This window comes from Penaeus monodon, chromosome 15, assembly GCF_015228065.2.
Source record: "Penaeus monodon isolate SGIC_2016 chromosome 15, NSTDA_Pmon_1, whole genome shotgun sequence".
In the NCBI taxonomy this organism is placed as follows: domain Eukaryota; kingdom Metazoa; phylum Arthropoda; class Malacostraca; order Decapoda; family Penaeidae; genus Penaeus; species Penaeus monodon.
The window spans coordinates 14346920-14347986 of record NC_051400.1 but is presented as its reverse complement, the minus strand read 5'-3'; the positions used below and the strand labels follow the sequence as shown (position 1 = coordinate 14347986).

The following is a 1067-nucleotide window of genomic DNA, read 5'->3' as shown; positions in this document are numbered from 1 at the left end:
GCAGAATGAGAGGGTTCAATAGCCTTTCCTGAACCGATTTGCAAACATCCTTTCGAATTTCGCGCCTGAATCTCAGCCAATCAGAAAGAGCCATTTTGCCTAACGTGGAAATAAAGGGTATATACATTCCGAAGAAATTCGTACTTAAATCGAACATCACATGTACACTCCCCCAAGCGGAAATATATCTAAAAATACCCCCCAAAATATCCAAAATAGAATCAAGACTATAATTGTTGCACACTGAAAGCGAAATAATACGACGAACCCGAAAGATGCACTACCCGAGTGTCAGCTGAGAGGTCGAGTTTACAGAGAAGGCGACGGGAAAAACAACAATATTTTCTCCCGCACAGACGCCCGTTTCTGCGGTTTTGTTGGATAAATTGGATCACTTTATCCAAGATGCCGGCTCCTATGCCCGTAGGAGCGCTGACGATGGCGTCCTTTGCCCTCACCGCTGCTGTAATAGGCAATGCATACTATCAGAAGAAACAGTTTTATCCTTCGGTTGTTTATATCACAAAATCCAACCCCAGTATGGCAGTGAGTAAATGTTTGTTTTGTCTGCATTCTCCCTTGTCTTCTCTTTTCGTCACCCTTTCCCCTTTATATGTTGTTGTTTTTTTAGAGGATTAGTGTTGTGGTTTTGGCGAGGAGACGGGCCTGTTGTAATGGCTTGTGTTTTGGCGTTTGTCAGATGATTTGTGTGTCGGTCTGTTTATTTATTTTTCTGCTTGCGAGGGGGGTCTGTGATCTCGTTCATTTTAATTGCACTTTTTTGGAAGTATTTGGAATAAAATGATAATGAAGCAGGAGACTTGATTTTTTATAAAATTGTGTGTGCAATTTATATTGCCTTTGGGAATCACAGTATGTAAGCAACATGCCACATCTTGTCATGTAATTTGAATAATTACAATAATATATATTTATGTTAATTACATACAGATAAATATAAGCATTTGTGATATAAGTGAATATAACTTCTCAATCTACTACTAGCTACACAACAAGTTAATGGGTAGCATATATTTATATTTATATTGTAAAACTAAAAAAAAATG

The 1067-nt window shown here is 38.1% G+C and overlaps 1 protein-coding gene across 1 annotated transcript in view; it reads left to right on the top strand.

Moving 5' to 3' along the window:
* The first annotated feature begins 275 nt into the window (after window positions 1–275).
* Window positions 276–1067, top strand: part of LOC119581759 (E3 ubiquitin-protein ligase synoviolin B-like) — a 12763-nt gene continuing 11971 nt past the window's right edge. Inside the window, exon 1 of the mRNA XM_037929892.1 lies at window positions 276–546. Coding sequence (XP_037785820.1) covers window positions 406–546 — 141 coding nt within the window. The 5' untranslated portion in view covers window positions 276–405. The remainder of the gene's footprint in view (window positions 547–1067) is intronic.